The 19,795-nt window shown below is 36.7% G+C and overlaps 1 protein-coding gene across 6 annotated transcripts in view; it reads right to left on the bottom strand.

The window, feature by feature from the left end:
- Positions 1-19,795, bottom strand: part of CDIN1 (CDAN1 interacting nuclease 1) — a 230,925-nt gene that overhangs the window by 100,926 nt on the left and 110,204 nt on the right. For all 6 annotated transcript variants that reach the window (XR_008671879.2, XM_019011231.3, XM_019011232.3 and 3 more), the window contains 4 exons: positions 17,337-17,416; positions 16,927-16,976; positions 11,697-11,764; positions 12-77 (listed from right to left, as the gene is read on the bottom strand). Coding sequence is in view for 5 of the 6 variants with exons in the window: in XM_019011231.3 (XP_018866776.3) it covers positions 12-77; positions 11,697-11,764; positions 16,927-16,976; positions 17,337-17,416 (264 nt within the window). In the remaining variant the exon portion in view is untranslated. The remainder of the gene's footprint in view (positions 1-11; positions 78-11,696; positions 11,765-16,926; positions 16,977-17,336; positions 17,417-19,795) is intronic.

Here is a 19,795-nt window from a genome sequence, read left to right as displayed (position 1 = left end):
AAAGAACTTACCAACTGGTACTTGTAAAATGAAGTCTGGTGTTTTGTCATAACCCTTTGCACGAAGCTGATCTTCATCTACGGGAAGAACAAACACTATTTACTTAAAACACTATTCAATTAACAAGATAGGAATATATTTGTTTTTATTTCTTAAATATGTATAAAAATTACTACTGTAGTCATACATATCTTTCTTATGCATGCAGTGCTGTGTCAGAAATAATGAACTTTCTGAACAACCCTGAAGCATAAATATGCTTCAGATATGCTTCTTTCATTATTTTTTCTGCATGTTTTCGTTATTATAAACATCACGAGTTCAAGCTGTCATACACTACCTTTTTTGTAATTGAAAGTACTCAAAATGAGGTAATATACTTACTGATTTAAAATAAAGGCTTTCACCGCTGTGAAAATTACAAATGTTATCAGCCAGTATTGAAAATTTATAGTAAAGGGGCAAGCACAGTGGCCTTTACAGTTATGAAAAAATGCCTTCAATAAAGCAATTACGAAAGTTTAGTTTCAATTAGTGAAACTATTCCCACACACAAGAAAGAGACAAGGACAATGAGATCACCATAAAGAATTAGTTATCCTGCTTAATTCCTTTGGTATGCTATTGTTTCTGGCATTTACCTGAGTTTTATAACAATATGTAAATCTGAAAAGCAATTTTACGGCTTTAAGATTTTTTTTCCTAAGTCTGTTCGATTTCTTAGTCCCCTGTAAATATCAACGATCTATTCAGAAGGAAAGAAGGCAGGAAAACAGGAAGCTTGACCAAGTTGGGAAAAACTAGAAAGGTGATTGTTAAAAAAAAAAAAAAAAAAAAAAAATCCACCAATATTTTCTAAATGCTGTCCTTGACTTCTAATGGCAGTACAATGTGATTTCTGAAATGGGGAGTTCTCCATTAGATTTTGGAGTGACCTGGTCATTCAATTCCAGACATGGCTTTCTGTCTTCACCCAACCTCAACTAATGGCCCGACCAAGTAACAAGGAAGGCTGTGTGGTCTCTTAACACCTACTGGGCTGTTGACACTGTCATGCATCCCATTCGCCTTCCTGCATCACCTTTGATTAAAATTAATGGCCCATTCCCAGTGTTGGGTAGCTTATTTCCAATCCATTTGTCAGCCCAAGACAGTGGTTTCATGGCCAATGTTCAGAAACTCTGTTTTAGAACACTCTTGTGCACATCTTGAAAGGTCAGCATTTTAAATGTAAATAACCTTTTAATGACAAGACACATATTTAAAGTAGACATTTAAGTTAAATTTTGTTAAAAGTCAATATCCTTAAGCTGTCTAGATTTTGAAGGATTGGTGCCAGTATTCAGAACAATCTCCCCTCCTTGAAATATAAAAAATCTCAAGTTAACTATTGAGATAAAGAAATACAGATTGAAATAATATGACTTTAAAAACAAGAGAATTTGGAAAGTGAGCTGTAGATGAAGAAGACTGGACAAGTTTCTGTTCTGTAACTATACTCTGACCACAATGAGAATATTTAATTAAAATCAACTCCAGTGCCTTAAGCTGATGTTTCCGGTAGCTGATGAACAGTTTTAAAAGCAATGGTGACATTAAAAAAGATAGATTAATATTTCACTAAAACTATCCTAGCTTCATCAACCTTTTCAGATGTTAAAATCTGCTTCAGAAAGAAAAATGATTACGCTTCTGATAACAGTGCAAAACAAAATTTCAAAGGTCACCAAGCAATCCAAATGCACACATAAAAATCCCTTTAAAAGACAGATGCTGCACTCCTGTTCACTGCACCAAAATTACTAACATAATATCTACAATTTAAATTGCATGGCTGACTTAATACGAAAATTAACAATCCCAAACCTCAAAACTTAAACACAAAACATCAAGTGTGGCTGGGGATCCTTCCCATCTTTTTGTGGTGAACTTCAACAAACTACAACTGGCTCGCTCTCTCTTTCTCTCTCTCTCACATACACACACCCCTGTCTCTCTTTCTCCCTCCCTCTCACTCTTTCTCTCTCAACATGAAGCTGATTCAATAATAATTGTAGCCAAAGGATAGCATCTGGAAGTCTTTGTCACCATTGGTGATATTAGACTTCTAGTTTTTATAGTAAAGAGGTTATGCCAAACATGTAAAATGCTGTGTATTGGGTATCTTCTTCCTTTAATCTATTTACTAAACTCTCACTGTCCCATCTCCTCTGTTTCAACCTTTGGCTTGCTTCCTTCATCCTAGATCTAAGAAAGGACGAGGTAACAACTTGGCAAAGTTGAGATGAAATGATGGTACCAGGGTAGGAAGCAGCATTTCGAAACAGGTGGCCTTGTTCACTGTTCTAGGCCCCAGGACACTTAATGCCCCCAAAAGATGAATGAGTAAAATACAAGTGCATGTTTAACAGTATCCATGTCTTTACAAAGCCTATCCAGACTGACAATAATTTCCTTTCTTAATTTAATTCCCTAATTATCAACAAGGCACAAAAGCACCAACTAGGATCAAAGTTCAAGGTTTTATTGGAGAACTCTCACTGTTATCTTTCATCCTTGGTCCCAACTGTCTGTTCTACATGTTCATCTGAGGTTCATCTCAATTTTGTAAAAAAGACAGCATCTCTTTCCTTAATACTGATGGGAAAATTTTTCTTTGAAGTCAAGCTTTTTTTTTGTTTTTTGTTTTTTTTTTGAGATGAAGTCTTGCTCTGTCGCCCATGTGGGAGTGCAGTGGAGCGATCTCGTCTCACTGCACCCTTCGTCTCCTGGGTTCAAGTGATTCTTCTGCCTCAGCCTTCCAAGTAGCTGGGATTACAGGTGCATGCCACTATGCCTGGCTAATTTTTGTATTTTTAGTAGAGACAAGGTTTCCCCATGTTGGCCAAGCTGGTCTTAAACTCCTGACCTCAAATAATCTGCCTGCCTCGGCCTCCCAAAGTGGTGGGATTACAGGCATGAGCCACCATGCCTGGCCTCAAGTATTTTAAATAACACTGGACCTATCCACTCCTTAACATTTTAGTAGAATTCCTCCACAAAACCCAATCTGTGCCTGGTGCCATTGTTGGGTGGGCAACTCTTTTTCCTTTGGCTACTGATCTGTTGATATATATATCTCTTTTATAGTCAGTTTTACAATTTATGTTTTCCTTGAGAATCACACATTTCATACAGGCTCTTATAAAACTGCGTATGTTTGAGCCAAGTAGTTACTTATGATTCTTTGAATTTTCTAAGTGGAAACTAGATGTTTAAGTAACATAAACTGTTTCTTCAACAGTAATATAAGATGTTTTCTTCAAGAAAAAATGATAAAGATTAAGAACAAAGTAAAAATAATATTAGTTAGAATGAAAAAAAGGTAATGGCAATAATATGAAATAGTACTTTTAGTATGACTTCCACAAATGGTTGGGAATCAATATGAAACCAATCTTCAAATCCTGCATATGTGTCTTATTCAGCAACTACAGTAGATACAAAGTAAGGGTCTTCTGGTTTAAGGTATATATTTAAAAACCCAATATATTTCATAACCATTAAGTTCATTAATGTCATAGTTCAAGTGCTCATTATCAAAATTAACATAGGAATATTATCACTTAAAAGCAGACCTGTTAACCTTCAGATTCACAAAACATAGATTTTTAGATAATGGGTGCCTCAGAAACTTTTCTGAACTAGTAAAATTGTAGAGATTACTAGTCCAACATTCCAATTTATACACAATATAACTGGCCTAGAGAAGTTAAATGACCAAACAAGACCTAGACCTCTCAAATCACTGCAGATACAGGATAAGTGCCCATGTCAACCAAGTTGCAGTTGGTCCCAGCAGACCATATACCATTCTTAATTATGCAAATATTTAAATTTGATCAAATGTAATATTTTTAAAGTGGGGAAAAATTTATTTTCATCTTGGAAGATCTTGAAATGTTAAGAGAGGAAGACTGCCATCTGTGAGCTATTTAGACAACACCTGCCTGAAAAGGAGATGAACTAGATAGTACCTTGTTTTCTAGCACTTCAATGGTCCTCTCTCCAATTTATCTTAAATAAATCAATAAAACCACATCCAAAGATGATGTTAATTTTTAAAAACAACCCAGGTCTTCATTCATTTTTAAGTTGTCAGGGCTGTCTTTAGAGGGCATTTTTTAAAAAGAAATTACAGACGCATAAAGAACATTCTGAAAGTTTAATTTCTCTGGCCTTTGAATTACCCTCCTCTCCAAATGCCCAAAATATCCAAAGCAATTAAGTACTAATTACACAATTTCTTTTCTTAAAATAAAGAGCTGATTTTGAGTCAGCGAACAAAACACATCTGAAACTAGTTAACGTATACTTAAGAATCACAGGGGGACATGAGGCCTACCAAGAAAAGGTTTGAGGGCTTTAAATTTGTTTTGTTTTATTAAAAGTTTTACATTTTAAAAGTATAGTCATTTCCATAAAAATCATGCAGAAATCCAGTTCACAACATCTGAAAATGAAAAGTCACTTTCTGACAGGCCTTTTATCTATGAACTTGTAAAAAGTTTTCTAAAATGCTAGATTAAAATACACTGTATGATAAGAAGAATATTATTAACACCTAGTGCATCTTTACTAAATTGGGGGAGGGCAAAAAGACATGTATCAATACATATTAAAACTATATTTTTTCTACTCTAGTAACTAATTTTGTTTCATTCTGGTTTTTTTTTTCAAAACACTGTATCACTCAATATTTGGAGTTATGACCTTTGTTCTCTATATTTTTATGTTCTCTAAGAGTAAGTTTCACAGCCTTTTCTATACAATTTAAGAAGTTTGCAAGGTTTCAGTAATAAATATTATATGTTATGCAAACTGTGTGCAAAGGTACACAGAACAGGCATGCATTTAATGGGGAGACCAATAGCACCGATAAATGAAATCTTTAGAGAACCCAAAACTTCATTATAGCCGTTAGTTTCAACCTCTTCCCCCAAAGCCTCTTATCAAAGCCACTAATAAGGAATACAACTGACTGCTCTGACCTTGTCCTTTGCTTATGTCTTTAGGGGATAATACTAGTGAAAATTGAAGTGCCTTATAGAAAAAAAAGGGGAGGTGAAGAAGCTGGGACAGTGTGGAGAGGCTAGATAGGCAACTGGTAGCTGTGGAGAGGCAGAGGACACGAATATGAGCAAAGAAAGTAAAATTCTCCTATATTTTATACCAGATCATGCTAAATCCTTTTTGTTGTAGATGAAGGGACAAATTAACATAGTAGAATAAAAAGATGCAGGACAGGTTGTAGGGAGGGTAGTAGCTGTGATGCAAGGCCAAAGGACAATTTGTTTAATCAAAACAAGTGGATTGGACAGTCACTAGAGCCCTTTCCAATTCCAAGATTCAGAGGAAAGGTTGACTGTTAGCCTTTGTCTGCCCTGGTTCTTTTTAGCTGTAGTCACTGATGTTAGAACCTCTTGCTGGGCCAGCTCCATGTGTCGCCGAACCAATCTCAATGGAGAGAGGCATACTAGCAGTTCTGAGACATAAAAAGGATCTCCTACACAGACAGATGTGCACATGGGTGAGTGTGAGCCAGTGCACACGTGCACAGGACCAAAGGATTCAATTCAGCAATCACAGTAACGTGTTTGACCCCCAATGCCTTTGATTATGGTGAGCAAAACCCTGGCCTGTACTTAATTTTCTGCAGGGAGAGGGAGATTTTTTATTTTGCTGTCCTGTATGTTATCCTGTCCAGCATTGCTACCCTACTCTCAACAATGTGATTCTCATGAGTGGGCAGTAACGTGACCCCAAATCACCCCACCACAGGGCTGGACACAGACTAGCTGATCAGATCCCTTTCTGATATATATATATATATATTTGAGACAGGGTCTTACTCTATTGCCCAGGCTGGAGTGCAGAGGTGCCATCATGGCTCACTGCAGCCTTGATCTCCCAGGCTCAAGCAATTCTCCCATCTCAGCCTCCCCAGTAGCTGGGACAACAGGCATGCACCACCACACCTGGCTGTTTTTTATTTTTTGTAGAGTGGATGTTGGGGGAGTGGTGGGGAGTCTTGCTATGTTGCCCAGTCTGGTCTCAAACTCCTGGGCTCAAGCAATCCTCCCACCTCAGCCTCCCAAAGTGCTGGGATTACAGGTATGAGCCACTGCACCCGGCCCTTTCTGAGATTTGTTATGTGGCAAAAGAGAATCACTGACTTTGCTCTGGGATTATAAACTCTAAGGATTAAACAAACTGGCAATCACCAGCAATCATCTTTGTGACCTTGTGAGCTAAGAATAAAGCCAACACAGAAAAGAGCAGAACCCAAAAAGGACAAAAGATATTAATGATATTGTTTTGCCTTCTGGATTCTATTAAGAGACACAGCAGAAGCAAATCTCTCCTCTGGACTTCCCCAGTGTATATTTAAGCCAATAAATTCTCCTTTTTTGTGTATATAATCTAGTTTGATTGGATTTCTGCCACTTACAACCAAAATAGTTCCAATAAATCATTAGTGACCCAAAAGCAGATGACCCGTGGACATGAGCTAACTACCAAGAGCAGTGGTGAGGGAGGGCCAGGAGCAGGGAGCACACCATCGCAAGTGGTCACAACAACCTTTCTTCAAAGTTCCAGGGAGCTGAATCTCAAATTCAGCCGATAAGAAAACAAACATCCAGAAAGCATTTCATCTTCCAGCAGCATATGCATTTATGGTCCTTTTCTCAGTGCCAGGGAGAAGTGTGCACAAGCACATTCAATAAGGGGAGTAAGTAAGAAAGTCTCTCACCATGACAATCTCTTCAGAAAGGGGAGAACAGAGCCCAAACCCCCCACCTCCCACCCTCAATTTCATGTTCCTGTTACTCTAAAAACAGCATCATATTTTTAACCTTCGGATAGACAAGAATTTAAATGGTGGATTCCTTATGAAATACCCAGCCATCTCCATTCCCTTCAGCCTACATAATCGTATGTTTCATTTCTGGTCTCTTACTCTCTGCCGCTGACATCTGCGTGTACACACAATCTTGGTATTCTAAATCTCATCTGCTCCTGCTGCCTGTCCTTCACCTGAAGTCATAATCCCCTGTTTGTCACATCATAATCACCTCCCCAGCAGAGTATTATTGCTTCAGGTGAGGAATAAAGCAGCAGGGGCAGATGAACTCTTAGAAACAAAGATCCTAATTTCTTACGGCAAGGGACATCCTTCACTAAGCCTATTTGGCTTTACAGATTATACTCTCTCAGAGTCCCACAGAGTAATACACGAATGCTACACAAGCACCCCTGTAAAATTTGCTGGTTTGTCCAAACATGGGGGCGAGGGTGAGGCAGGGGCACAGCAAATGCCTCCCAGGTGTCACTCAAAATAATTGTAGCATCTACTAACAGGGAAACATTCACTGGAAAGAATAAAATATCTCCAGAACCATTCTTATTAGGCCAAACTTAACAAGAATTTGCACCAGACAGTCGCTGTGGCAGTCACTAACGGAAGTCCCTCCAACCTGGAGATATGCCAACCCATAAAAGATGGATGGTTTATCTTCAGTCTTTTGTATGAGCTCTTTCATATTTTAGCTAACAGGGCAAACTGTCTTGTTGTCTTTGCATTGTCACTATTTTCTTTTCCTTTCCTGTCTTTTTGTCCGAAGCTGCTAAAAAAAAAAACCAAACAAAAAAACACAGCAAAATATGGTCTCATTAATCACTTGAGAGATACTAGTTAACACATCTCTACCAGTAGATAAAATACATTTTCTATTTTGTCTGCTAAGAGTGAACCCTTAGCAGAGGTAATGGGATGATCACAATGCTTATGGTTCAATTTAAAGTTGAGGAGTTTTTTGTGCAGCTAAGCCTAGGAGTAGGCAGCAAGTTCGTCACACCTTTTGAGACTTTAAATGCTCATATCTATCTATCTATCTATCTATCTATCTATCTATCTATCTATCTATCTATCTACCTACCTACCTACCTATTTTAGTTAGAGACAGGGTTTCACTCTGTCACCCAAGCTGGAATGCAGTGGAATGACCACAGTTCACTGTAATCTTGAACTCCAAGGCTTAAGTGATCCTCCCACTTTGGCCTCCCAAGTAGCTGGTACTACAGGTGCCTACCACCACAAAATTTTTAAAAAATTTGTGTAGAGACAAGATCTCCCTATATTGCCCAGGCTGGTCTTGAATCCTGGCCTCATGTGATCCTCCTGCCTCAGCCTCCCAAAGTACTGAGATACGGCCAAAAAATATTAATTCTAAATTAATTATCCTTGGAAAGAACTGCTACCATGTACTGAAACTTATCTTCAATTTTCCCAGAAGGCTCCACGTTTGCATCAACTTAAAAAAAAAAAAAGTTTGGTTCTTTAAAATTCTTAATGGTGTCTGCCCACAAGCAGGCTTAAGAGTAGTTAGCTACTGGCAATAGAGCCAACCTTATGAGCTCAACTGGCCATCCTAGATATACACTGTGGCAGGAAGGTCCCGGTGAGAAAGAACAAATGAATAAGTAAGATTCCATCACTATTTCAGGAAAAAGCAGCTCATGAGGCAGCAGCATTTTCTTCATTCATAGAGGACAGTGATTGATGTTGAGTATAATTTGTACCTTTCTTTGAAAGGTTTAACGAAAGTAGCCTAACAGCCTTGAGTTTTTATTTTCATTATCGAGACAATCATGTGAGCACCTACTAAGTGAGATGCATTCTCACTGGATTCTCACTGGATCAGAGAGAAAACTGCATTCTCATTGGATCACACATGCAATACGGTGCTTGACTATGAGCACTGGGAGCACAGAGTGCTTATAATCAATCACTTTGTACTAACTAGTGTAGTTCCTGGCATGCAGAGAACACAACAAAAGTTAATTGAAAAGAATGAATAAATAATGAAGGGAAGAATTACATGGACTCTCAGAAACGTTAGAAATTATCTGTGTTCATTGGTAGCTTGTCTCCCTACTGGACCATAACCCCATGAAAGCAGACACTTCATCTGACTTATCTAGTGTCTAAAACAGTATCCAACTTAGTAACTTATTTGTGGAATAAATGAATAAATATGCACATGAAAAATATTTTCTAGTTGGAGAAACTAAAGTCATTTATTCAACTTTGACCTGTCTTAATACAATATATTTATGTGTGGAAGTACAAATTGGATAAGTTTAAAAGATAGGATGAACTCCTATCAGTACATTCAAATCTTCAATGATAAGAACACTTCTGTTTTTCTTTCCTATAGTTCCTGGCTAGATCTTGTGCCATAACAACTGCTCAGTATGTAGTTATGAACCAAGGACATTTAAGAAAGAATTAGTAATTTACTTTTATTTTTCCCTTCAGTTGTTAAGAGGAAAGATAAAATATGCATTTTATAAAACAAATATAGAGCACAATGTGTGGCAAATTTAGAATGGGGTAAAATAGTTTAGGGAAAGTCATAATTCTTAAATTAAGAAGGGTTAATATATTAAAAGATGAGAATATTTGTCTTTTGAATGTAGTCCAAATTAGAAGCCAACAGAGAGAGAGAGAGATTTTACTTCAGCTTAGCAAAGGATCAAAATAAATTAAACATGTTTGCAACATCTCTGCAACAAAATTCAAGGTGTACACATGTAAACAAGAAAGAATAAGATTAGTGGTCTGTTTATTTACCAATATTTTTTCCATAGTTGGCTTTAAAATGATCTATCTAAATTTACCTGTCACAACACTTTAAATCTAATTAATCTCTGTGAAGGGGTATTTATAAGGTAAAAAGACAACAGCCCCATAACAATATTTCATACAAAGCTTTCAATTTTCATTTTTCAACCACAAACGTATGTTAATTCAGTGCCACATTAAAAATACAAAGAATTAACAACTTCTTTATAGGTTGATGAGGAAATGCTTTAAAACAGGACTCAGGTTGCATAAACTTCCTATATTTCATTTATTTTTAAAGATCAATTAAATATCCTGTTTGAGTATGAGTCCATAAAATAATTACCTCTAGATTCTACAGCACAGAGGAACAGATGAGACCCATCAATTTCAAGTTCCCTTTCTGTACTTGTTTGCAAGTAGAGATGATCCCCAGACGACATTTTTACATTGCTTTTGTCAGCCATGGTGAATCTAATTTAACACGTTCAAGTTCAAGTAAGTTGAGGACTAGGACTAAGTTTAGCCCACATCTACAATCTTTGCTTTTTTTTCCCAGCTGGGATTGGCTAGTTCTCAAGAAGGAAGCAGAGAAAAGTTAGGCCAAACAAAAAAATGGGGCTGAAGGCCTGACTGTCCACAGGCTGATGGTGCCCAGAGAGTGGTGCTAAGCAGCTTTGACAATGATGCTGCTTAGTTGGTGGCTTAAAACAAAACAAAAAATAGACTTGGCCATGACATATAGGCCTCTATCTGAGTAATCAATGTGATCGGATGTTTCACAATACTATCAGAACTACCTGGTTCCAAAACATATCTCATAGTGCATCACAGGTCACTCATTCCAACTGGTTCTGAACTATTACGTATTTTCCTTTTGATTAGACTTTTAAAAGGTGATTTCTTCCAACTTACCATCTTTCCATAGGCTGAACAATTCAACTGTCCCCATATGAAAAACCTTGCTGCTTCTACATACTGAAATTTAATTTAGTGACTTGAGAACACTTGCTTAATTAATCAACTTTATTTAACCCTAACTAGGGAATATTTATGATATCTCCAAGCTTCAAATTAAAACAATCTTATAATACATTCAATTTTATTCTACAGTTTATTAATAAAAACATTGAACATTAAGATTTGGAATAGATTCTTTGTAGGACTTTATTAAACATCTCTTCCTTACTTGACATTTCTCTGCATTTGGTTTTTCTTGGCCAATTCTTTGCCCATTTTGGAAAAAACCTTATGTAATCCAATGTTGTTCTATTTTTTGTGTATGTCCTAAAATAAACATCATGCAGACTCTTCAATATATACATAAAACAGATCTATATAATAATAAAATGACTTGCATGAAACCTTTACAAATTACCATATTTAAAGTGGAGAAGAGAAATTAATTCATTGTAGAGTGCTTTATGGTTTCTGTGATCACTTATTATACGTAGAGTCCTTTGAGGCTTAATTTCTAATGCTTAAGAGATGTTGAAAGAAATAATCTGTAATACACAAACACATGAATACATGTGGGATTTTTAAAAAATCATAATAAATCCATGATGCCAATGAATGTTTGGCATGAAAATAATAAAGGCTTAATATTTTGCTTTCAAGTAAAAGTACTACCCAGTTCCATATATGAGACAAATATACCCAACATGAATTTTTCTAACTGTTCTTTTTAATATATAAAACATTTTATAGACAATATTTCTTTTGTTTCCTTTTCTCATAAGGGCTAGATTATGGTTAATATCTCATGACACCAAAAGTAATACTGCAACAGATATTAAACCATTTTTTCAGCCACTTATTCTATAAAATATTAATTGCAAGCTTGTGCATGTGCTGTATATATAGGAGATTAGGTAACTGAGTTCCTGCTCAGTTCCAAATCAATAAAAGATAATATGCACAGCATCAATCATCATTCACTCTTCCTTTAGTGGAAGATTTTAAAAATATATATTTAAGCACTCAGGGAGACAACACAAGCTAGAGGAAAAGTGTGAATAATACTTACCTAGGAAGGACAGGTTTTTCTCTAGAAGCAAGTCTCTCAGCAGGACCTCATGCTCATGACCAATGGCACTGGGAAGTTTCAGTTAAGGGGGTAACACAGGCAGAATTATACCAGCAGGAAAATGCTAATACCAGGTCTATACTTTGAGCAGCCATTTTCACCCTTAGTCCACACCTTGGAGGAATGAAATCTCTACACACATCCCCTTATTTAAATAATTCGATAGAATTTTTCTATAATTTTTTAAAACTTTTTTTTTTAATAGAGACAGGGTCCTGCTCTGTCGCCCAGGCTGGAGAGCAGTGGCACAATCATAGCTCACTATAACCCTGAACTCCTGGGCTCAAGCAATCCTCCCACCTCAGCCTCCTGGGTAGCAGGGACTACAGGGGTGTACCACCCACCATGCCTGGGTAATTTTTTTTTTTTTTTTTTTTTTTTTTTTTTTAAGAAATGGAATCGCACTGTGTTGCTCAGGCTGGTCTCAAACTCCTAGGCTCAAGTGATTCTCCAACCTCAGCCTCCCAAAGTGCTGGGATTACAGGCATGAGCCACTGTGTCCAGCTTTTTCTATAATTTTTATATATATTTTGGCAAACAAAGATTTGTAAATGGATGTGTGCTTGTATTTTGAAAAGAAGGAGAGTCATTTTAAATGTACTTTAATCTGTGTTAAAAATCTTCCAATTCAGCTGGGCAAGGTGGCTTGCGCCTATAACCCCAGCCACTCTGGAGGCCGAGGTGGAAGGATCACTTGAGGCCAGTTGGGTAAGGTAGCAAGGCTCCCACTCTTAAAAAAAAATTCTAAAAAAATTTTTAAATTAAAATCCCTCAACTCAATTTAGCATACATTTATTAAGCACTTAATAGGTACAGTAAAGAATACTAGGCAGTCTTTGCCCTAGAAGAATTCCTAATCTTAGAGAGTTCTGTAAACCTTCTGTGAATTCACATTTGTCATCAGGCCAACATTTAGAAACTTCTTTGTTTCACTTCCAGTTGACTGTTGTTGAACTTTTGCCACTGGCAAGCCAAACAAGTAACTTGTTAAGAATATACGTAATCTGCAGGAAAGACATCTTGGTAAAGAGTTGTGGGTTAGGGTGTGGGTACAGAGGCTGTTTCAAGAGTCTTTTTCTCGTGTGTGTATGCGTATGCATGTACATGTATCTAAATAGATATACATATGAATATATATTTTTTCAGTGCTTACTATGCGGTAGGCACTGTGTTAAGTGTCTTTAGGATGTTATAATATCCTCATAATTATAATCCTTATTTTATAGATGAGAAAACCGAGGCCTAGAAGGAACCTACACAGGGCATATAGTTAATGAGTGGCATATAAGATAATAACAAGATCCCTGTCAAGTCTATGTTTATGACCTCCATATAGCTTCTCAAAAAGTATTAAAATTATGGAATAATAATTGATAATAGCTAATATTTCTTAAATATAATGTATGAAGACTTTGTACTAAATAATTTGAGATACCATCTTACAATAGCCACACAAGTAGATACTATTATTAGTCCCCCGCCTTTTATTTTTTTTTGAGATGGACTCTTGGTCTTGCCCAGGCTGGAGTGCAGTGGCACAATCTCAGCTCACTGCAACCTCTGTCTCCTGGGTTCAAGCAATTCTTCGGCCTCAGCCTCCCGAGTATCTGGAATTACAGGTGCCTGTCACCATGCCCAGCTAATTTTTGTGTTTTTAGTGCAGATGGAGTTTTGCCATGTAGGCCACGCTGGTCTCAAACTCCTAACTTCAAGTGATCTGCCCATCTCAGCCTCCCAAAGTGCTGAAATTACAGGTGTGAGCCACTGCACCCAGCCTTTTAGTCACATTTTTACAATTAAGGAAAGTAAGGTTCAGGGAGGCTGGGGAATTTGCTGAAGGTCCCATGGCTGGTAAATAATGAAATCAGGAGCGGAACACGGAAGTGCTGTGTATTTTCCAAACAGATGAGATTGCCCAAAGTCTGAAAAGGAGTGTTATCCTAGTCTAGTATTTCAACTGACTCAAAAGCATTTGCATTTGGTAATAATTATGTGAATCATTACCTTCATTGTCCTTTTCACTGATAACGTCAACCTGGTCACGTCACTCCCTGACTTACCAGAGAAGCTGATTCTGATCATGCACTGCACGAGTTCAACTTAAATAAAACTTCTATGTTATTTATAAAAAAAAAAATTCCTAGAGAATTATCTTGCATTTTACCAATACATACAGGTGTATACGGTTTAAATCTTAGAATTCAAGAGATGTGGCCATTTATGTTCCAGCAAAACATGCCCTAAGTCATCATTATTGCCTTTTCCTCCAGTTGTCCCTTGCCCTCCAAGGCACATGGCTGTGCTTTTTAAATTTCTAAAGAGAAACAAAATAAAGGAACACATTTTTAAATCACAAAATTTCACAAATTTTCAGAGTCCATTGAAGACATTTGATGAATAACTCTCAATGGTCTCTCATTACTAGGGGCATCCCACACTTTAGAACTAAATTATTTACTTCTATTCCACATAAATGTGCTCTCATTTTTATTGTTGTAAATTATTTACATCTAAAATGTTGAATCATGAAACTGAGGTTTCTGATGGTACAGAAATGAAACCCACAGCATTTGAAGCTTCCTGCATCATTACCTTTCCTTGCTTCATAGTTTATGCTTTTGTCTAATAGCTGTGTCCTGGAGTCACACTTTGGAAAGTTGAGGTGGCTGATTTCTCACATTTTTTCCTTGGTGAGTATAAGCTGTGGTGGGAAAAGTGTAGGTGGGCATGGCTGCATAGGAAAAAATACAGTAGATAACAAAAAAAAAAAGAGAAAGCACAATGATGATGTATATACTCTTTGCTAACTGTGCTTTCTGTGATGTCTTACTAGTAAATGACCGATTTACTTTATTCTACTTACACAAACATAACATTTTCATAAGGCACTAAGAAGGTTTAGCACCTATCTTATTTACTGAATGTGTGCTTTCTTTCTCACAACATGATGTAATTTACTGAGAGTAAGCAATGTAAATATTACTAAACTATCAGAAAAACAAACAGCACATTTACTCACATGGAAAAACAATAATTTTTATTCAGTGTGAAATAAAATAATTATGCTGATCAGTCTAGGAAACATCTATGCAAGTGCATTTATACATTATATGAAACTGCTACTACTTCAATGCAGAGACAACATCAGTTTCTCTGTAAACTTCCCAGCCTGTTTTATTTTGCATGACAAAAGCAATCACCAATTTGAAATTTTGGAAAGATACGTTTCTTAATTATGCTTTGCTTGATATAAACATATATGAAATGCAAAGTCTAGAAAACAAAACTTATAAAATCTGTAGTTTTACTGGCAACAGACATAATGAAACTGCAAAAATTATAACCTAGTCAGTGAATGTAATTTATAGATATACGTCATTATCTTTATCAATTGAAATCATGTACTACATTAAATTCTACAGGCAATAACACAACCAAAAAAGGAAAGTGAATGATGGCAAAAATGTAAGGAAAATACTCCAGACAGAATTTATAATGCTGTATAAGCAAAAACACTTAGACTTTGTCTATAATAATACCTATTATTGATGTATGGCAGTGACCATGGGCAAAACTTGTAAATAACCTCACAAGCCATTTTCTTCACCAGCAATACAGCAATCTAGTTTCCCGTAAGCATCTCAACTATTACTGAAAAATAGCCTCCTGGCATTTACAAAGCAGTTGACTTCATACTTTAGTCCATGCATACATAATTAGATAGTTATATTTAAAATCAATATGCAATCCTTCAAAAGACATTATGCTTTTAAAACCTTAACTTTAAATTGATTTTTAACTATTTTATGTGCTTTAAAATTAACATGTAATTCAACCCCAGATACTCTGAGATGGTGTTAGTTGCTATATGAATGTGCTAAACTTTCTCAGTGTTAGCAACATAAGGTTGGTACTCCTACAGTTTCTAACACTATCATTAATTTTATACTGAATATAGAAGTACAATTTCACTTTGGTTTAATAAAAAGGTGAGCTTGGGATAATGCTGTGTGTTTTTACTAATTTAAGCTACACTGGAGAAACAGACTTGGAGGATAAACACATAAAGGGCTGTATCGTCAATACTGAATATTCTTGTAAGAGGGCTCTGTTCAAAGGTTATTCATCAAAGATTAACTTTACTTCTATAGGCATGATTTTCTTATTAAAAATGTTACGACTCTAAGCCTTTGTGAAAGAAGGTGGAATACAAACACATACATGTACACGATTTGACTAGCAGGAGTTTCCAACAAAAAGCCTCCTAACTAGGAATTACTGAGTCACAATTCATCACAGTGCCATCCATGCTAACAAAATCCATACCAGGAGGGACATGTTTATATTATTAAGAGGGGTGAAATTCATGGACTCGGATAGAAATTATTCTCATAAAAATTACTCATTATTTACCATTTAAATAGCACCTTTGAGGATTATCAAAAACCTTGCTGTTGCCACAGTACTACTAAATTTATTGATTAATAATGTCCTACTTTATGTAGTTACTGTCTGTTCAATCTTGTTTTAAAAAGTGAACATTAACTCTTTAGTAATCTCAACGTCTTTAATGAAAAGTGACCGGACATCTGTTTTCACAACCTTAAATGTATTCCAGAAGGAAAAATTAACTTGATTTCTCTAAAAATGTTTATTAGGAATCCAAATGCCGGCTCAGATTGTAATCAGCATTTAAGCAATAAGAATCTGTTGCCTTTAAAATGGGATGTCTCTGGAAGCATTTTAATCACAACCTCCTTTAACTCCAGGCTCTAAATTTATTCTCGTAAATTCAACAAAATTTGGCTCATTTTAAATGGAAATTTGTTATATTTTTAAAAAATGTTTACTGGGATGGGTAGATACATTCCAAGACATTACGTTACCTGCCTAATGACTCTGTACCTGTAAACTCATTGAAAACCAGGCAGTTTGAAATAAGCATGTGAATGTGTGACTGCTGAACTGACATCTTCCTGTGGTCTACCTGGTATTTCTTAAGCTGTAGAAAAGAATGGTCTGTAGTGACCCTCCAGTTGATTGAATGTAAAATAGAAGAGTATGAAATGTGTTTTGTGAAGCAGAACTTTATGTCAGGTTAAAGCTAGACACATCCCCACTGAGTCTAAGCTCGTCAATTGCGCACCTAAAATTTTATGGGAAAGGATACTGCTTGATGCAGTCCACTAGTGGTCCATAACAGCAGTCGTTCACAATGCACTGCAGACAGATAAGAAAAGGGGTCTGGGGTGGGGCGACTACAAAAACGATTACAGTAAACAATATCCTAAAAGCAGTAATTACTTTTCTTCCCCCACCCCCCCCCCCAAAAAAAGAAAGCTATCAAAAGGCGGTTCAGATTTAATCACAGAAAACAAAAATTGCATGCTTTTTATTCACTATAAAAGCAAGCTATTAAAAAGTGAAATGCTCTTCTCGCAAATACTGCATTGCCATTTATGGTGCACCCTGACCTCAGTGATAGTTTATGATGACAGTAATTAAATGAGGTTTAAAATCCTTTACTCTGCTAGGCAGATAACAGCATTGCCACTGAAAATAGACAGCTGTGATTAATACCTGATAGACCTGATTTGCTAGAACTCCATCTGGAATCTGAGAAGGGTCCCGTAGCATACTATTTATAACAGACTTGGAGGCTGTAGAAGAAAAGAGATGAACTGTTAGCAGATAGTCAACATACTTTTAATGCAACATGAGGAGTGACATGTACCTACATATATACACAAACCATGAAAACAAAAATATGACTGGCATTAATCATTTTTTCCTTTTTCTATAATCTAACAGAAGCTTTTAATTAGACCATTTTGCCAAGTTTATAAGCCACACTGCCAGATTTGATGATGACCTAATTTTTCCAAGGTAAATTAACAAGTACAGACCTAAAGCATATGTCTCTTTTGTAGATAAATAAGCTTCCGAAAAGCCCATTTGGGGTAAAAAAAAAAAAATATCAGAAAATATTTACCTTTTGCAGGTAGTTATTTTATAACCAAGCATATGTATATGAAGAGTTTAATGAAGACAGGTCAGATCTGAAGTCTTTGAATCTGACCTCTCTTCACTAAACTCTTCGTATACATATGCTTTAATTATATCAATTAAAATGACTTTCAGCCATGAAAGAATCTTATAATTCTAAACCTTTCCAAAATAATTCTCATCAACTGCCATAAAATCCTATCTCCATTCCACAAGTGAGGAAAGTAGGTAAAACTGACTGAATTGAGAGAATCTTAAATAAGGAAAATATATACAGAGAGAGACACACACACACAGGTTTTCCACCCAAAATATGCCTCAAGTTGCAAATTAAGTTGAACCCCAAGGGAACTGCTATAGAAGAAGAGGGGGCACTAAGGGAGGCATCTGATGAAGGTGCTATAGCAAGTGACATCCTTTGGAAAGCAAGGTAGGAGATCCTGACCTCGCTGCTCACTAGGCATGTGGCAGCCACAGTAGCCAGAATTCCTTTTAATGCATGGGAGAAGGGCAGGTCTCTAGGCTGAAGCTAAGTCAGGTGTTGCCTAGGTATCGATTATTTCAAGGCCTGCAGTGGAATTATTCACCACAATTTAGCAAAATGGCTTATGGTCTGATCCACACAAGCACAAATTAAAATGCATCCTGAATAATTATCTAATTATCATCATTCAAGTTCTGAGATAATTTCGGGTCTAACTTGTTTTCTTTTAAGATTATGTTCTTTATCAAGCTCTATACTATAAGAACACTGATACATAAGACAAATGTTAGTGGCCAGGCGCGGTGGCTCACGTCTGTAATCCCAGCACTTTGGAAGGCCGAGGCGGGTGGATCATGAGGTCAGGAGATCGAGACCATCCTGGCTAACAAGGTGAAACCACGTCTCTACTAAAAATGCAAAAAATTAGCAGGGCGCGTTGGCGGGCGCCTGTAGTCCCAGCTACTCGGGAGGCTGAAGCAGGAGAATGGCGTGAACCCGGGAGGTGGAGGTTGCAGTGAGCAGTGATCGAGCCACTGCACTCCAGCCTGGGCAACGGAGCAAGACTCCGTCTCAAAAAAAAAAAAGAAAAAATGTTAGTAAATACTGTGGAAATAAATAAGGAAATTACATCTTATTCACTTAAAAATAGTATTGGGTCTGCAAAGAAAAAATGAAGCACGATTATTTTAATTACTTCCCACTCTTAGTCATATAACTACATGCTTATAGCAACACTTATGTACTTAGCCATTTGTGAACACATGTTTGCACTGCAGGTGAAAAGGTCATATGGAATCTCCAAAAGAGCATCACTCAGCTATCCTATCCAGCCCTATCTCTACAACTGGCTCTGCAACCTTGGCAAGTTACATAGCTTCCCAAGTTTAATGCCCATTGCTATCTGTAGAAAGTGAAAATATTATTTAAGCTGACTACTGAAATAAAGTGTTCTTGTGTGGTCTCTAGAGAAAACAGCTAAAGCAGTATTTTGCTAAGTTTAAGTAATAGTAAGAATCAAATCAAACTTAGGTATTTACTTCATACAAACCATAGGGTTGGACTCAATTATTTCTGAAAGCAATTACCACTGATAAGTGGTAAAAATATCGGGAATAGGAAACAATGAATCATCCTCTTATAAAAGAAAAGATTACGGCAGCAATAGTATTAAAAAAATAACGTGCCTGGGAAACTCAGTATTCCCAACCTAATTCTAAGGCCTGGCCAGTCAGAGGGGACCAAAGCAGTTGTCCATACCTTTCATCACCTTCTAGAGGGAACTCTCTCTGGCCTGCCACTCGAGTCACCACATGGTAATGGCAGACACATTCTTTTATGTTGCCCATAATGCCAGCAGAGGCTTAAGAAAATAGTAGCACCTTCTCTGTATGGACCCCAGTCATGGTACATTCCAACTCTCATGAACCCATGTGAGGAAGAGATCACTAATATGTAAGTGGCCATGACTAAGAACGCTATCCTATAAAAATTACAGATCTCATATCAAACTATATGCAAACTCCTGGCTAAAATAATAAAACAAAGGCTG

Source organism: Gorilla gorilla, chromosome 16, assembly GCF_029281585.2.
Source record: "Gorilla gorilla gorilla isolate KB3781 chromosome 16, NHGRI_mGorGor1-v2.1_pri, whole genome shotgun sequence".
NCBI classification, from domain to species: Eukaryota; Metazoa; Chordata; class Mammalia; order Primates; family Hominidae; genus Gorilla; species Gorilla gorilla.
The sequence above is the reverse complement of the archived record's forward strand: the minus strand, read 5'-3'. Positions and strand labels throughout refer to the sequence as shown.